At 39.7% G+C, this 16405-nt stretch overlaps 1 protein-coding gene across 15 annotated transcripts in view; it reads left to right on the forward strand.

The window, feature by feature from the left end:
- Positions 1-16405, forward strand: part of RALGAPA1 (Ral GTPase activating protein catalytic alpha subunit 1) — a 281001-nt gene that overhangs the window by 141930 nt on the left and 122666 nt on the right. For 13 of the 15 annotated variants that reach the window (XR_002828508.1, XM_023751509.1, XM_023751508.1 and 10 more), the window contains 4 exons: positions 3540-3665; positions 6801-6859; positions 10177-10285; positions 11571-11681. Coding sequence is in view for 14 of the 15 variants with exons in the window: in XM_023751509.1 (XP_023607277.1) it covers positions 3540-3665; positions 6801-6859; positions 10177-10285; positions 11571-11681 (405 nt within the window). In the remaining variant the exon portion in view is untranslated. The remainder of the gene's footprint in view (positions 1-3539; positions 3666-6800; positions 6860-10176; positions 10286-11570; positions 11682-16405) is intronic. The other 2 variants (XM_023751506.1, XM_023751510.1) reach the window with 2 other exon arrangements.

Below are 16405 nucleotides of genomic sequence, written 5' to 3' on the forward strand. Positions count from 1 at the left end.
TAAAAAAAAAAAAAAAAAGACCATACCCTTTTATGTAATGATGTTTACTTTGAATTTATATTAGTTCACACAAACACTCCATCCATGCTTTTGTTCCGGCCCTCCGGTCCAGTTTAAGAACCCATTGTGGCCCTCGAGTCAAAAAGTTTGCCCACCCCTGGTCTATGCTGTCTCAAAAGCCAAGAGATCCTTCTTTTTACAGCTGCATAGACTTCCATGGTATAAATGTACCACAGCTTTTTTATCCACCCATCTACTGATGGGCACTTAGGCTGTTTCCAGATCTTAGCTATTGTAAATTGTGCTGCTATGAACTTAGGGGTGTATATATTCTTTCTGACTGGCGCTTTGGGTTTCTTAGAATATATTCCTAGAAGTGGGATCACTGGGTCAAATGACAGATCCATATTTAATTTTTTGAGGAAACTCCATACTGCTTTCCATAATGGTTGCACCAGTCAGCATTCCCACCAGCAGTGTACTAGGGTTCCTTTTCTCCACATCCTCTCCAGCACTTGTCATTTGTTGATTTTTTGATGATAGCCATTCTGACAGGTGTGAGATGGTACCTCATTGTCGTTTTGATTTGCATCTCTTGGATGATTAGTGACTTTGAGCATTTTTTCATGTCTCTTGGCCATCTGTGTGTCCTCTTTGGAGAAGTGTCTATTGAGGTCCTTTGTCCATTTTTTAATTGGATTATTTGTCTTCCTTTTGTTAAGTTGTCTTGAGTTCCTTATATATTTTGGCTGTTAACCCTTTATCTGATGTATCATTGCCAAATATGTTTTCTCATACGCTGGGATCTCTTTTCATTTTGTTGATGGTTTCTTTTGCTGTGCAGAAGCTTTTTATTTTGATGTAGTCCCATTTGTTTATTTTCTCCTTAGTATTCACTGCCTTAGGAGATGTATCTGTAAACATTGCTACAAGAGATGTCTCAGGTTTTGCTGCCTATGCTTTTTCTAGGATTTTTATGGTTTCATGACTTAACATTTAAGTCTTTTATCCGAGTTTATTCTTATGTATGGCATAAGTTGGTAGTCTAGTTTCATTTTTTTGCATGTATCTGTCCAATTTTCCCAACACCATTTATTGAAGAGACTGTCTTGACTCCAACGTATGCTCTTGCCTCCTTTGTCAAATATTAATTGAGCATAATGGCTTGGGTCAATTTCTGGGTTCTCTATTCTGTCCCATTGGATCTATATGCCTGTTCTTAAGCCAGTACCAGGGTTGTTTTGGATTACGGTGGCTTTGTAGTTGTAACTTGGAAATGTGGTATTGTGATTCCTCCAACTTTGGTTTTCTTTCTCCAATTGCTGCAGCTATTCAGGGTCTTTTTGATTCCATATACATTTTTGGAGTATTTGTTCCAGCTCTGTGAAATATGCCATTAGCATTTTAATAGGGATTGCATTAAATCTGTAGATTGCCTTGGGTAGTATGGACATTTTAATGATGTTGATTCTACCAATTCATGAACATGGTATATTCTTCCACTTGTTTATATCTCCTTCTGTATCTTTTTTCAGCTTCCTGTAATTTTCTGAGTATAGGTCTTTTGCCTCCTTGGTTAAGTTTATTCCTGAGTATCTTAATTTTTATTGCAGTAGTAAATGGGATTGTTTAATTTCTCTTTCTGAGAATTCATTATTGGTGTATAAAAAAGCCATCAATTTTTGGGTGTTGATTTTGTATCCTGCTACATTGCCAAATTCATTTATTAAATCTAGTAGTTTTTTTGTGGAATCTTTAGGGTTTTCTATGTACAATACCATGTCATCTGCGAATAATGAGAGTTTTACTTCCTCCTTTCCAATTTGGATTCCTTTTATTTCTTCTTGTCTGATTGCTGTGGCTAGCACTTCCAGCACTCTGTTGAATAAGAGTGGTGAAAGCAGACATTCCTGTCTTGTTCCTGTACTTAGGGGAAATGCTTTTAGTTTTTTCCCATTGAATATGATGTTGGCTATAGGTTTGTCATATATGGCCTTTATCATGTTGAGATGTACTCCTCTATTCCTACTGTGCTGAGAGTTTTTATCAAAAATGGGTGTTGGATTTTGTCAAATGCTTTTTCTGTATCAATTGATATGATCATATGATTTTTGACTTTCAATTTATTTACATGATGTATCGCATTTATTGATCTGCGAATATTGTACCAGTCTTGCATCCCTGGAATAAATCCCAGTTGGTCATGGTGTATGGCCTTTTTAATATGGATGTGATTTGCTAATGTTTTGTTGAGGATTTTAGCATCTATATTCATCAGGGATATTGGCTTGTAATTCTTTTTCTTGTAGTGTCTTTATCTGGTTTTGGAATTAGGATAATGCTGACCTCATAAAAAGAGTTTGGAAGTGTTCCTTTGGATTTTCTGAAATAGTTTGAGGAGTACAGGTGTTAGTTCTTCTTTGAATGTTTGGTAAAACACCCCTGTGAAGCCATCTGGACCTGGGCTTTTGTTTGCTGGGAGTTTTTTGACTACTGCTTCTGTTTCATCAGTTGTTATTGGCCTATTCAGGTTTTTTGATTACTCCTGATTCAGTTTTGGGAGATTGTATTTTTCTAGGAATTTTTCATTTCATCCACATTGTCTAGCTTCTTGGCATAGAGTTGTTCATAGTATTTTCTTGCAATCCTTTGTATTTCTGTGGTGTCTGTAGTTACTTTTCCACTTTTGTTTCTGATTTTATTTATTTGGGTCCTCTCTCTTTGTTTCTTGATGAGTTTGGCTGATGGTTTATCAATTGTGTTTATCCTTTCAAAGAACCAGCTCTTGGTTTCATTGATTTTTTTGTATTGTTTTTTTTAGTATCTATGTTATTTATTTCTGCTCTAATCTTTATTTCCTTCCTCCTACTTCCTTTGGGCTTTTCTTATTGTTCTCTTTCTAGTTCTTTAAGTTGTAGGGTTAAATAGTTTATTGGTGATTTTTCTTGTTTTTTGAGATATGCCTGCTTTTCCTGGGCCCCGAGATTTTGGGGTTGTTGTGTGTTCATTTTCATTTGTTTCCAGGAAGTTTTTTATTTCTTTCTTGGCCTCATTGGTAATATATTCATTGTTTAATAACATGCTATTTAGTCTCCATGTGTTTGAATGTTTTAGAACAATGTGGTATTTATTAACCAGTATCATCCTAATGAATGTAATAAAACTTTTTTAAAAAAGATCAGTGTGTTATGATGTATGAGTTGCCTTTAAAACAAAAGTATATTTTTCCTTAAAACTAGGGTAATTTTGTGCTGTTAAGCTTTTTAAAAATTTATGGTCTTATTAACTGAGGCTAATTTCGGCTTATTAGCTGCTCTTGAGGAAAGCTCTGCTATTTGTTGCCCTTCTTGAGAATGATAGGAGTCTATATGGAAAACATAAATGAAAACTTGAATCTTTTTGTATTTCCCTGTTTCTTTATTAATTTTGTCTTATTCGCTTACTTCTCTGTGTAATATGGTTAGGTGATAAAGTAATTTTTCTGATAACTTAATAATACTAATATATTTTAAAGATTTAAAAAATCTGGTTACTTGTAGGCACCAAGAGTGGAAGCGCAAGTTCTTCTGGGATCTTTAGTTTGCTTTCCTAACTTATATTGTGAACTGCCTGCTCTTCATCCCAATATTCCTGATATTGCTGTGTCTCAATTTACAGATGTTAAGGTAAGAAATCAGATGTTAATTGTTAGCATTTAAATGATGTATAATAATAATGTATATTCAATAAAATGTGTATTCTTTCTTTTCTTAGAAATCCACACAATTTTTAAAGAACATTAACCAGCCTCAGAACACAGGCTGGAGTATTTATTAGGAGCATAGCCTTTTTTGTGTTTATAACTTCTTTGGAAATGTTTTTTCTTATTATTGAAACACTAGAGGCCTGTTGCATGAAGAGATTCGTGCAATAGGCTTTCCCTTCCCTTGGCTGCTGGCACCGGTTTGCCTCTGGCACCCGGGACCCAGGCTTCGCTCTGGCCGGGCTCCAGCCGAAGCCGGCCCCGGAGCCGTCCGGCTTTGCTACTCCAGCCCCGGGGCCATCCGGCTTCCCTCTGCCGGCCCCGAGGCTGTCTGGCTTCGCTCCACTGGCACTGGGGCCGTCTGGCTTTGCTCCGCCGCTTGGAGCCTACGTATGCAAATTAACCGCCATCTTTGTTGGGTTAATTTGCATACTTTCCTGATTGGCTGGTTAGCGTAGCGAAGGTATGGTCAGTTTACAGGTTTGTCTATTATTAGGTAAGATTCTATGTGCCAGATCCTATGCTGATAATATAGGCTTCTTAGATTAAGATGGCATTAAACCTGCATATTGACTCTTCCCTCTCCCAATTTCCCAATGTGAGGAATCAAACGTAATGTAATGGAATATTCTGTTCTGCTGTAGAAATTGAGGTTTGGGATCCCATGTACCTAAAGCATTAACAGGCTTGAACAGAAGATGGTGCACAATTAAAGTGACTATATAATTGCTGATGGAACTCACTCTAAATACTGAAACTTAAAAATAAAGATAATAGTGACTGATTAGGAGCAGATATGCTTCTAATTGTTTATAAAACTTTTTTAAAATTTCAAGTGAAAAATCAGTAAAAAGTTATCTTTGGCTACTATGACAAAATATTACAGACTGGGTTGCTTATAAAAATGACAAAAAATTATTTCTCATATTTATGGAGGCTGAGAAGTCCAAGATCAGAGGTTTAGCATAGTCGTTTTAAGGTGAGGGACCTCTTCCTGGTTCATCCTGGGCCTTCTCCCTGTGGCCTCACAAAGTAAAAAGAGCCAGGGAGCTCTGTGTGAGTCTCTTTTGTAAGAGCATTAATTTCACTCATAAAGGCTCCACCCTCATGACCTAAGCACATCCTAATACCATCATCTCTAGAAGTTAGGATTTCAACATATGAATTTTGAGGGGACAAACATTCAGACTATACCATTGTTTTATTTATTTAGCTAATTTTATGAATAATATTAGACTATTAAAAGTATGTACATGAGAACAAAGACTGTTGGTTTTACTTCAATACTAGAGGCTCGGTGCATGAAATTTGTTCACGGGTGGGGGGTGTCCCTCAGGCCAGCCTGTACCTTCTCCAATCTGGGATACCTCAAGGGATGTCCGACTGCCTGTTTAGGCCCGATCTCACCGGGCAGCCGGACATCCCTCTCACAATCCAGGACTGCTGGCTCCCAAACGCTCGCCCGCCTGCCTGCCTGATTGTCCCTAACCGCTTCTGCCTGCCAGCCTAATCACCCCCTAACCTCTCCCTTGCCAGCCTGATCAACGCCTAACAGCTCCCCTGCCAGCCCGATTGCCCCTAACTGCCCTCTCCTGCCAGCCTGGTTGCCCCCAAATGCCTTCCCCTGCTAGCCCGGTCACCCCCAACTGCCCTCCCCTGCTGGCTCGATCACCCCTAACTGCCTTCCCCTGCGGCCTGGTCGCCCCCGGCTACCCTCCCCTGCAGGCCTGGTTGCCCCCAACTGCCCTCCCCTGCAGGCCTGGTTGCCCCCAACTGCCCTTCCCTGCTGGCCTGGTCCCTCCCAGCTGCCCTCCCTTGCCGGCCATCTGTGTCCACATGGGGGTGGCCACGTTGTGTGTTGGAGTGATGCTCAATTTGCATATTACCTCTTTATTATATAGGAATAGAGGCCTGGTCACAAAAATTTGTGCACTCGGGGGTGGTCCCTCAGCCCGGCCTGTGCCCTCTCGCATCTGGGACCCCTCAGGGGATGACCACTTGCTGGCTTAGGCCAGCTCCCCAGGGGATTGGGCCTAAGCTGGCAGTCAGACATCCCTCTGGCAGCCCGGGAGCCCTCAGGGGATGTCCACTTGCCAGCGGGGAGCAGGCTTAAGCTGCAGTCAGACATCCTTAGCGCTGCTGAGGAGGTGGGGGAGGCTCCCACCACCACCGCTGTACTGGCAGCCACCAGCCTGGCTTGTGGCTGAGCAGAGCTCCTCCTGTGGGAGCGCACTGACCACCAGGGGGCAGCTCCTGCATTGAGCATCTGCCCCCAGGTTGTCAGTGTGTGTATAGTGACCAGTCATTCCCAGTCGTTCTGCTGTTAGGGTCTATTTGCCTATTACCCTCTTATTATATAGCAGTGCCTGGCCAGCCTGGGTGAGGGGCTGATGGCTGTTTGCAGGCTTGCCACACCTCCTTCAGGGTGGGGGTCCCCAATGGGGTGCCTGGCCAGCCTGGGTGAGGAGCTGAGGGCCGTTTTCAGGCTGGCCACACCCCCTTCAGGGTGGGGGGGTACTGCTGGGGTGCCTGGCCAGTCTGGGTGAGTGGCTGATGGCAGTTTGCAGGCTGGTCAAGCCTCCCAGCGGGACCCTCACCCCATGAGGGTGTGGCCAGCCTGGGTGAGGGGCTGATGGCTGTTTGCAGACTGGCCACAGCCCCCAGCCACCCAAGCTCCCAGTGGAGGCTGTCTGGAAGCAGGTATCTTGGATTTATTTGACTTCTATAATTGAAACTTTGTTGCCATGAGTGGAGGCCACAACCGGCTCAGAGAAGGCAGGAAGCTTGGCTTCCTCCATTGCCCAGGCAAGTAAGCCTCCTGCTTGCTCCAGCTCCGTGGCTGTCGGCCGCCATCTTGGTTGGGTTAATTTGCATAGAGTTGCTCTGATTGGCTGGTGGGCGTGGCTTGGGGCATAGCGAAGGTATGGTCACTTAGCATCTTTGTCTTTTATTACTGTAGATAGTGTTCCTAGCACCTGCCATAGTCGCCATTTAATAAATATTTGTTGAATTAACGAATGAACTCTTACTCATTGCTACTATTTCCTCCTTATTTTAGGAACTTATAATCAAAACTGTATTAAGCTCAGCAAGAGATGAGCCCTCTGGCCCTGCACGGTAGGTCAGATATTCTTAAGACTTGTTATAACTATTCTGTGTTTGCAGTCTCACCTTAGAAGTTGGTTAGATTATTTAACAGTCCACATTGTTTCAGATACACAAAAGCTATTCTAAATTACAAATTCAAATTATTTGTATGAATAAATACTTTTTATCATGATTTAAATATGAACCTTCTTTCATTAAAAAGATAAAATATTAGTCACCCGTTTTAGTACCTCTACCCTCAGTATTGAAAATGACTTTTTCAATTATATATTTAAATATATTTTGCTTTCCCTTTAGATTATGTATTCAGTCTTTTCTGCAATACCTTTAATTGTAGTAGTAGTTACCCAGTGAATGTTACTTAAATTGAATTAAAATAAAATATTTTTATTACAGAATATAATGTACTGACTGTATTTAAGAAAATAGTATATATTGATATTAATAAATATTTGATCAGGATTTTAAAAAAATAGAATATAAGTAATATATATGTGGTTTACATATATAATATATTATATAAATATGTATTACATTATAAATATAAGATATTAGAGTGTTTTCCTTTTTAAATGCCTTATTTAGGGGCAAAAACTTGTCATTTTCTATTTTACTAAACTTTTTTTAAAAAGGTTGAGACTTAAATCAGCTGGTTGCCAATATCGCATCATGTTTCTTCTCATCCCCAAATATCCTTAATTCATATAGTATTATATTTCTTGAATCTAATTCTAATAAAATGTCATTAGCTTCAAAAGTAGCCTGTGTTACTCCTCCTCTGACCTACATCTCTGCAAAGCTTTCTCTTTTCCAATTACCTACATATCTTTTTGACCCAGGTTAATGAAAGTGCAGATCATGGCTTTGACCATTTGAATATTAATTCTAATTTAAGTCTCTTATTTTTTCCACCAGTAAAAATAATGTAAAATGAGTAGTTTGCTTAAATGAGACATAGCTCCAGCTTTTTAATTCAATTCCATATTTTTCTCACTTATTAGTCAAGTTAACTAAAAACAAATCTCTTTGAGCCTGGCTGGTCTGGTACAGTGGTTGAACATCAACCTATGTACCAGGAAGTCAGGGTTCGATTTCAGTCTGGACACACGCCCGAATTGCACACTTGATCCCCAGTAGGGGGCATGAGGGCAGCAGGCAATCAATGATTATCTCTTATCAATGATGTTTTCATCTCTCTCTCCCTCTCCCTTCCTCACTGAAATCAATAAAAAAAATGTTTTTTAAAAACCACAAATCTTTTTGAGTAAATTTTTTATTTTAATTTCATTTTAATGCTGGACATCCCTAGAAAATGACATTGTCTTTTCCATTATACCATATTTTCATTTCTGGTAGCTTTACCCTCAAATGTGATCATTTTAAATATTAATTCTCTAGTATTTTCTATGTTAATAATGACAATCTTTTAAGTTTCCAAGAATTTTCCTATAATATTGTTTTATTTATTCCTCATCACAATTCTAAGAAATTAATGGAACCATCATTATTCTTCCAAGTTCGCTAGCATGAAACCGATGTCTTAGAAAGCTAACATTTATTAAGTCCTTTCTAAGTGCCAGACACTGTTCTAAATACTTTATTACCTCATTTATAACAACTCTAGAAGACAGATACAATTTGTATCTTCCCTATTATAGGAGCCCAGAGTATTTAAATAATTATCCCTATCACCCAGCAATGGCAGAGCCATGATTAAAACTATGATAGTTTGTCTTCAGAGCCTTATTAGATGCATAAATAATAATGGCTGAACCAGATTTGAACCCAGAGTTTCAGATTCTAGATTTTCTGTGTGTTTCTTTTTAACTATGTTGCCTCTCAAGTAAAGAATATTGAAGCCTAAAACATAGATGCCCAGAAAGACTTGGGAATCATTAACACAATAGCTTTTATTAAGAATAGGCCTTATCAGCGGTTCTCAACCTGTGGGTCGCGACCCTTTCGCAGTTGAGCGACCCTTTCACAGGGGTCGCCTAAGACCATCCTGCATATCAGATATTTACATTACGATTCATAACAGTAGCAACATTACAGTTATGAAGCAGCAACGAAAATAATTTTATGGTTGGGTCACAACATGAGGAACTGTATTTAAAGGGCCAGAAGGTTGATAACCACTGCCTCAGATGCTTATACCCCCAAAATTGATATGGAGCAGAGAGTTGAGCAATACTGGGAATAATTTAGATTATTTGGACATCTTTAGGAATGTAGGAAACTGTGTACGCAGGTGTGTGATCACAAAAGAAAAAGGAAAAAGCCTGTTACGCAGTTGTACTCCCAGTCTGTGCCTTTAGTTAGCTGCTTCCGTGGAGAGCTTTGCCTCACTTTAGAGTTTAATGTTACTTGATGATTACAGCTCTTTCTACTGCTAACCATGAAATTTGGTTATTTAGATCTATAAATATTATCTAAGATTCATGGGTAGATAGACAATGGAAGAGAAAAAATAAAGCAGTAGACTTGCTTAAAAGACTTTCTGGTAGTTTTGATAGTAAACAATTTATAGCATTGACACTATGCTAGACTAAAAGAGAAGCGTAAGAACTTCTGATCCAATGTGTTCAGTAAAATGTTACTGCATTGAATTGTTCTGAATTTAGCATTCCACTGAATTTAAGAATATCAGTACCAGGACATACCACGTATATAACTAGGATCCTAGAAGGAGTCAATTTTTTTTGTTCATAGAACCATTATATTCGTCATCAGAAGCTTATATTTGAACACACTAATGGAATTCCACTGATTGTGATCGCAAAGTACTCCCTTCAAGCTGATACAGTTCAAGTAGGGAAATGAAGACATTAAGCAACAAAGCAAAAATCCTACAAGTTCTGTTTCTATTGGAATCCCTTTATGAAGTATATGCATTTTATTTGTGTACCTAATCTGTTTTTTTAAAGAGTTTGAGTTTGCTTAAGTTCACTTTGCTGCTATCAGTTAATCAAATGACATTCTTTCCTTTTTGAAAACAGGTTACATATATGTTTGGGAATCTTTATGAAAATATCAATTTCTTAATATGGGTTTGTTAGAAAAATCCTTTATATTATCTCTGCCTATGATTTTGTTAATAAATTATAATTGAAAATTAGATTTAAAGTTTTAGGGATGTGCTTTCATCCTCCTTTCTCTTCCTAAGAAGAGCTAACGTACAAAGTAACAAATTGGTCAATTTACTTAAACAGTGCATGTTCATTCTATGTTGGCTAGTTGTGGATGTTTGGTTGTAATGGTGGTTTCATTTCTTTAAAAGCTCATACATTTTTATTTGTATCATTATTGGTTGCCTTTTTTTGCAGATGTGTAGCACTTTGCAGTTTAGGTATTTGGATTTGTGAAGAACTAGTCCATGAGTCTCATCATCCTCAAATTAAGGAAGCTCTGAATGTAATTTGTGTTTCCTTAAAGGTAAAAAAACAAACAAACAAAAAAAAACTATTTAGTGGAATATATTAAAATAGTATAGAATCATGATTATTTTTCTCCAAATGTTAATTAAATGTTGTGCTCTTTAATAAATGTTTTCATTAATTTATTATTACATTATTTCCTTGCTCCTGACTTTTTCTTTAAGAGTGATCCTAAGTCATCTTTTTATGTATTTGGCTTTGTCCATAGGAAACATATAGGTGGCTCTTAAAAAGGAAACCAGTCATTTAACAACATAGGTTGTTTGTTTTTTCTTTATCAGTATTTTTTTTAACCTACTATTTGATCTTTACTACTTCTGAATTCTTGAGCTGCTCAACTTTTTTTACTTTATCATTCAAGTTAAATGGCCTCCTTGTGGCCAAAATAAGATTTGTTCAGAAATAACCTAATTATTTCGGGAGTCTAAATGAATAAATGGATATTTTTTTCTGTTTCTGAACAGAAGCATAATATTTTTTCTGTCTTAAGACTTATAATACACTATCTGTATAGGACTCCAAAGATACAATGTACAAATATTACCGATTTGACAGATAATTCTGAGCATATACTAGTTTGAGGTGCTTTGTTAGGCAGAGCAAGGGATACCAGAATGAAAAGAATTGTAAATACTAGATTCAAGAGATTAATGGTCTGATGCTGGAAAAGATTAAAATAAGAGGAATAAAGTATAAAAAGCTGAGATAACCAAATGAGTGGTGTATGTAAACTGCTGATTGAGTTCAGAGGAAGCAGAGATCACTTTGACTTAGGTACCAGAGAAGACTTTGGAAAGAGGAAACTTTTGGTCATGGCTTGAAGAGTGGGTAGGATTTGATCATAGAGAGATAAGCATAAAAAGGATAACTTTATGCCACTGGGGAGTCATTTAAGAGTTTTAAGCATAGAGAATATTAACATCAGAGGAGTTCTTCAGAAGATTATTTTGGAAGTATTGTGTCTAGTAGATTTGAATGGGGAAAGATTGGTAATACTATTAGAGGCTGTTGTAAAAATCTAGGTAAGAAAAAATGGAATAAGGCTTAAATGAGGACAGTCAAGCATTACAAAGGAAAAAATAATATTGTGTCTTTGGAATGAGTTGTGTGTTTTTTATCTTTTGCAGCTGTATATTTATCTTCCTAATAATACTTTAATAAACACATAAATATAGAATGACAAAAAATATGAAGTTTAAAATTTTTTAGCAGCTAATGCATTGATGCATAATAGTTCAGGAAGAAATTTTTATGTGTTTTTCTTTTTTTTGTTATTTTTACAGTTTACTAATAAAACAGTAGCCCATGTAGCTTGTAACATGCTTCACATGCTCGTTCACTATGTACCTAGACTTCAGATTTACCAGCCTGATTCTCCCTTGAAAATTATTCAAGTAAGTAATTTCTTATTTATTTTTCATAATGACCTTTGTTAAGGATTTTAAAATTTGGATACCTTGAAATACAAAATTACTCAATAGTTTTCAAATTTTGCACAAGTAAATAATGGCAACCTAAGGTACATTTTTGAGTATCAAAAGTTCATGACAGTTCCTTTGTGTTTTATGTTAGGAGATTGTGTTCTTGTTTTTAAATGTTATCTGCAAATTTATAATTGCCATTGTCTATATGAATGTGGATTTGGCTTCATTTCATCTCTTAGGTTAAGAAAATATGCCATCTGTCCAGTTACCATATCAGGACATTATTTTGATTCATTACTTTTCTTTCCTCTTTAGCCAATTATTTATAGTTTTTATTTTGTTTTAATTCCATGTCTTTTATACTTTCTACTATATCTGAACTATTTCAGCCATTCATTATTTCTGTCTTGATCTATATATATAAAAGGCTGATATGCAAAGTGTCCCCTCATGAGTTCGACAGGGAGACCGGGAGTTCGATCACTCACTATGATGTGTGCTAACCACCAGGGGGCGGCACAGAACAAAGGAAGGCCCCAACCGGCAGCCAGGGAAGGGAGGCCCCGGCCAGTAGCCGGAAGAAAAGCCTCCATCACCCCTGATCACCGGCCAAGCCTAGGGACCCTACCCATGCACGAATTTTGTGCACCGAGCCTCTAGTCTACACTAATAAAAGACAAACATGCAAATTGACTGTGCCTTCGCTACGCCTTAAGCCACGCCCATCAGCCAATCAGAGCGACTATATGCAAATTAACCCAACCAAGATGGCGGCCGACAGCCACGGAGCTGGAGCAAGCAGGAGGCTTGGTTGCCCCAATGATGGAGGAAGCCAAGCTTGCCATGGTGGGCCCTGAGCTCCACTCAAAGCAACAAAGTTTCAATTATAGAAGGTAAATAAACCCCAGATACCTGCTTTCAGCTGGCCATGGCCACGGAGCTGGAGCAAGCAGGAGGCTTCCCTCCCGCCCGCCCTGGCCGGCTCTGAGCTCCTCTCAAGGCTACAAAGTTTCAATTATAGAAGGTAAATAAATCCCAGAATAAAAAAAAAAAAGAAAGAAGGAGAGACTGGAAGCTTCCATCGCCGGGGGGCTTGGCCAGCCTGAAAACGACCCTCAGCCCCTCACCCAGACTGGCCAGGCACCCTAGTGGGGAGCCCCCACCCTAAAGGTGGTGTGGCCAGCCTGAAAACAGCCATCAGCCCTTCACCCAGGCTGGCCAAATCTCCATGGGGTGAGGGTTCCCACTGGAGGGGGCTTGACCAGCCTGCAAACAGCCATCAGCCCCTCACCCAGGCTGGCCAGGCACCCCAGCGGGATCCCCACCCTGATCCGGGACACCCTTCAGGGCAAACCAGCCAGCCCCCACCCATGCATCAGGCCTCTATCCTATATAATAAAAGGGTAATATGCAAACTGACCCTAACAGCAGAACGACTGGGAATGACTGGTCACTATGACACACACTGACCACCAGGGGGCAGATGCTCAATGCAGGAGCTGCCCCCTGGTGGTCAGTGTGCTCCCACAGGGGGAGCTCTGCTCAGCCACAAGCCAGGCTGCCAGCTGCCAGTACAGCGGTGGTGGTGGGAGCCTCTCCCACCTCCTCAGCAGCGCTAAGGATGTCTGACTGCAGCTTAGGCCTGCTCCCCACTGGCAAGTGGACATCCCCTAAGGGCTCCTGGGCTGCCAGAGGGATGTCTGACTGCCAACTTGGGCCCGATCCCCCAGGAAGCCAGCAGGTGGACATCCTCCGAGGGGTCCCATAGGGGTCCCATACTGCAAGATGGCATAGGCCGGGCTGAGGGACCCTCCCGAGTGCACAAAGTTTTGTGCACCGGGCCTCTAGTATACTATAATAGACTTCTAATTGATTTCCTGGCTTCTGAGGTCTTCCCTATCAAATTGTCATTCACATTTACATGACTATTATGTCAGTTACCTGAAAAAAAACAAAATCTCTTGAGTGGTTTTCCTTTGCCTATAAAATAAGATCCAATTTATTTACTTAGGCTTTTCCAGGCCTTCTGATGAGGACCCAATCCATCTTTTCAGAATCACATACATATCCCTTTGAAATACACTCTAGTCCAGGCACCTGAGTTGGCTTACTATCAACTAAACATACCCCTCACTCTTCTTACCTGAACTGCTCTGATTTTCCTTTTTACATCCCATTTTCAGTTTTGGGTTTAAATCTATCTCATCAAAAAATTAAAACTCTTATCTGTTCTCTCTAACCAGAATTTATTGTTCTTCATATTCTTGTAACATTTTTAGGAAAGATGGTAGTTAATATTTATTAAGCACCTACTATGTACCAGCTAATACACCAGTCATCTCCATATGTTATCTCATTTAATTTTTAAAAATCTTTTAAAATGAGCAATTATCTTCCTGCTCCCTGTTTTGTCCCCCTTAATTTAAGATGAGAGGACTGAGCATTTAGTAACTATGTAAAGTCACAGCTGACCAGGCAGTTTTCAAACTCAAGTCTGTAAGATTTCAAGTCCAGGCTTTTTCCACGCAACCATGTTTCCAGCCTCTATTATAACAGTAAATATATTTGTGTACAAATTCTAAATTTTTTAAAGACAAGGGCATCACTTTCATGTAGAATCTGTTCAGTAAATATTGGTTGAGTTTAATGTAGGTTGAGAGGTTGGATTTGAGGGTTAGACACACCTGCCATGAGTCTGCCAATTACTAACTTTGTAACTATGAACAAGTTACATTGCCCTCTGAACTCTGTGTTTTCTTATCTTTACATTTGGGATAAAAGTATATACCTCACAGAATTGTTCCGAAGATTAATGAAAAAATACATATAAAGCACTTCACACTTTTTGCCATTAAGATGGGGGAATACATAAATTTTAATAAACGTTGGCTGCAGCTGTTATTATCAATGGGGTTATGATAACTGGATGTAAATGTGACTATGCATCTGTATGCTAGTAAGAAAACATTTGAAAATTTTACCCTTTAAGATTGCTTGTTCTATTTGAAAATTAAGTTCTTTAAGCAGATTTTTTTCATTTGAAGCTTTCAAATCCTTCCCCTTATTTTCTTTATCAGTTTATTCTATCTAATAAAAGAGTAATATGCAAATTGACCATCACTCCAACACACAAAATGGCCAGCAGGGGAGAGCAGTTGTGGGCGATCAGGCCAGCAGGGGAGGGCAGTTGGGGGCGACCAGGCCTGCAGGGGAGGGCAGTTGGGGGCAACCAGGCTGGCAGGGGAGGGCAGTTAGGGGTGACCAGGCTGGCAGGGGAGCAGTTAGGTGTCGATCAGGCTGGCAGGGGAGTGGTTAGGGGGTGATCAGGCTGGCAGGCAGAAGCAGTTAGGGGCAGTCAGGCAGGCAGGCGGGCAAGCGGTTGGGGGCCAGCAATCCTGGATTGTGAGAGGTATGTCCGACTGCCCAGTGGGACCGGGCCTAAACAGGCAGTCGGACATCCCTCAAGGTGTCCCAGATTGGAGAGGGTGCAGGCTGGCCTGAGGGACACCCCTCTCCACCCCCGTGCACGAATTTCATGCACCGGGCCTCTAGTATATTAATACTTAACTAAGTACTTAAGCGTGAAGATTTGTTGCAAATTGCTTCACCGTACATTATAGTGGCCAACGGCTACAGTTAAACATGAAGAGTTACTATAATTCACCTCTAATCGAATTTAGGACTAGAATCCCAAAATAATGGAGCATTTTACTAATTATTACCTATTTACATAGTTAGGAATAGAGCTCAGTTCTAGTATTATTAAGCAGGTGCATCTAATATACTAGATTCTACTGGTAAACCTTCATATATACAGTATATTTTGAGGATTTTTTTCTACCTGATGCATTAAATCAATAATTTATAAAAATATAATAGCACCCCAAGGCTGTGTCCCAGGGTCCCGAGCTCTCCACCCCCAGCCTGCTTCTAGAGGAAAAGGAGCAGTCTCTCAGAGATAGGCTTCCTCGGGAATTAATGTACAGAATGACGTGTACAAAATAGCTTACAATAAATTTATCCCTGTACATTTTTAACAAGCACATAAAAAATTGAATGTGATCAAGAGATTTTCAGGGTGGCCCTAGCCAGTTTTGCTCAATGGATAAAGCATCGGCCTGCGGACTGAAGGGTTTGATTCTGATCAAGGGCAGGTACCTCGGTTGCAGTCTCCTGGCCCTGGTTGGGAGTCATGTGGGAGGCAACCAAGCAATGTCTCTTTCTCACATCAGTGTTTTTCTCTGTCTCTCCCTCTCCCTTCTACTCTCTAAAAATCAATGGAAAAAATAGCCTAGAGCAAGGATTTAAAAAAAGAGAGATTTTTAGGATAAATAACACAGTATATTAATATTTTTCCATCTTTTAATAATGTCTGTTACTATTTGATATTTCTGTATCAAATTTATTCATATACTAGTCAGTGTATGTAAATTTAAAACCACATAATATGTCTTGTTTTTTTCTTTAAAAAGCATAAATATATATATATATATATATATATTTTAGAGGCCTGGTGCACGAATTTGTGCACCATGGGGGTCCCTCAGCCTGGCCTGCGGAATCGGGCTGAAACCATCTCTCTGACATCCCCAGAGGGGTCCCGGATTGTGAGAGGGTGCAGACCAGGCCGAGGGACCCCACCAGTGCACAATAGGGGCTGGGGAGGGACGCGGGAGGTCGGCCAACCAGGGAGG

This window comes from Myotis lucifugus, unplaced genomic scaffold (genome assembly GCF_000147115.1).
Source record: "Myotis lucifugus unplaced genomic scaffold, Myoluc2.0 scaffold_22, whole genome shotgun sequence".
In the NCBI taxonomy this organism is placed as follows: domain Eukaryota; kingdom Metazoa; phylum Chordata; class Mammalia; order Chiroptera; family Vespertilionidae; genus Myotis; species Myotis lucifugus.